Source organism: Tigriopus californicus, chromosome 2, assembly GCF_007210705.1.
Source record: "Tigriopus californicus strain San Diego chromosome 2, Tcal_SD_v2.1, whole genome shotgun sequence".
In the NCBI taxonomy this organism is placed as follows: Eukaryota; Metazoa; Arthropoda; class Copepoda; order Harpacticoida; family Harpacticidae; genus Tigriopus; species Tigriopus californicus.
In genome coordinates, this window is record NC_081441.1 from 9,308,965 (window position 1) to 9,309,464 (window position 500).

At 49.6% G+C, this 500-nt stretch overlaps 1 protein-coding gene across 1 annotated transcript; it reads right to left on the reverse strand.

Moving 5' to 3' along the window:
- On the reverse strand, positions 1 to 493 carry LOC131877233 (luciferin 4-monooxygenase-like; the record flags this gene model as incomplete). The annotated part of the gene is given in 1 exon segment (XM_059222847.1): positions 1 to 493. A coding segment is annotated over 1 exon segment (493 nt), but the record flags the coding sequence as incomplete, so codon positions are not given.
- Between the last annotated feature and the right edge of the window lie 7 nt (positions 494 to 500).

The window sequence follows — 500 nt, forward strand, 5'->3', positions numbered from 1 at the left end:
TAATTAGTTCTTGATGAAGTGGATCCGGTTTTCCGAAGACTGCCACGTCGTCCACACCGGGATGCTTGATAATAACTTTTTCAATCTCGAGGGGATACAGATGCTTGTTCTCAAATTTGATTAGATCCTTCAATCGACCATCGAAGTAGAGAATGCCGTTCTCGTCATAATGGCCCTTATCTCCGGTACGAATGTAACCCTCGGGAGTGAAGCACGCTGCAGTCTCCTCAGGTCGGTTGAGGTATCCCATCATCAAACTTGGACCCTTGGCTAGGATTTCCCCGCTTTGATTGGGTCCCAAGGGCTCTTGGGTCTCTGGATTTATAACTTGGACCTGACTCCGAGGGGCCACCACACCCAAATTCTTGGGCGTGGTAGAGAGGGACACCAACGCGCCAAACTCAGTCATGGAGTAGAAGTTGAACATCTGTTTGATATTGGGGAAAGTGCGAACCAGGTTCTCCTGAGTATCTTCGGGGACATTGGAACCCATTGGCCCC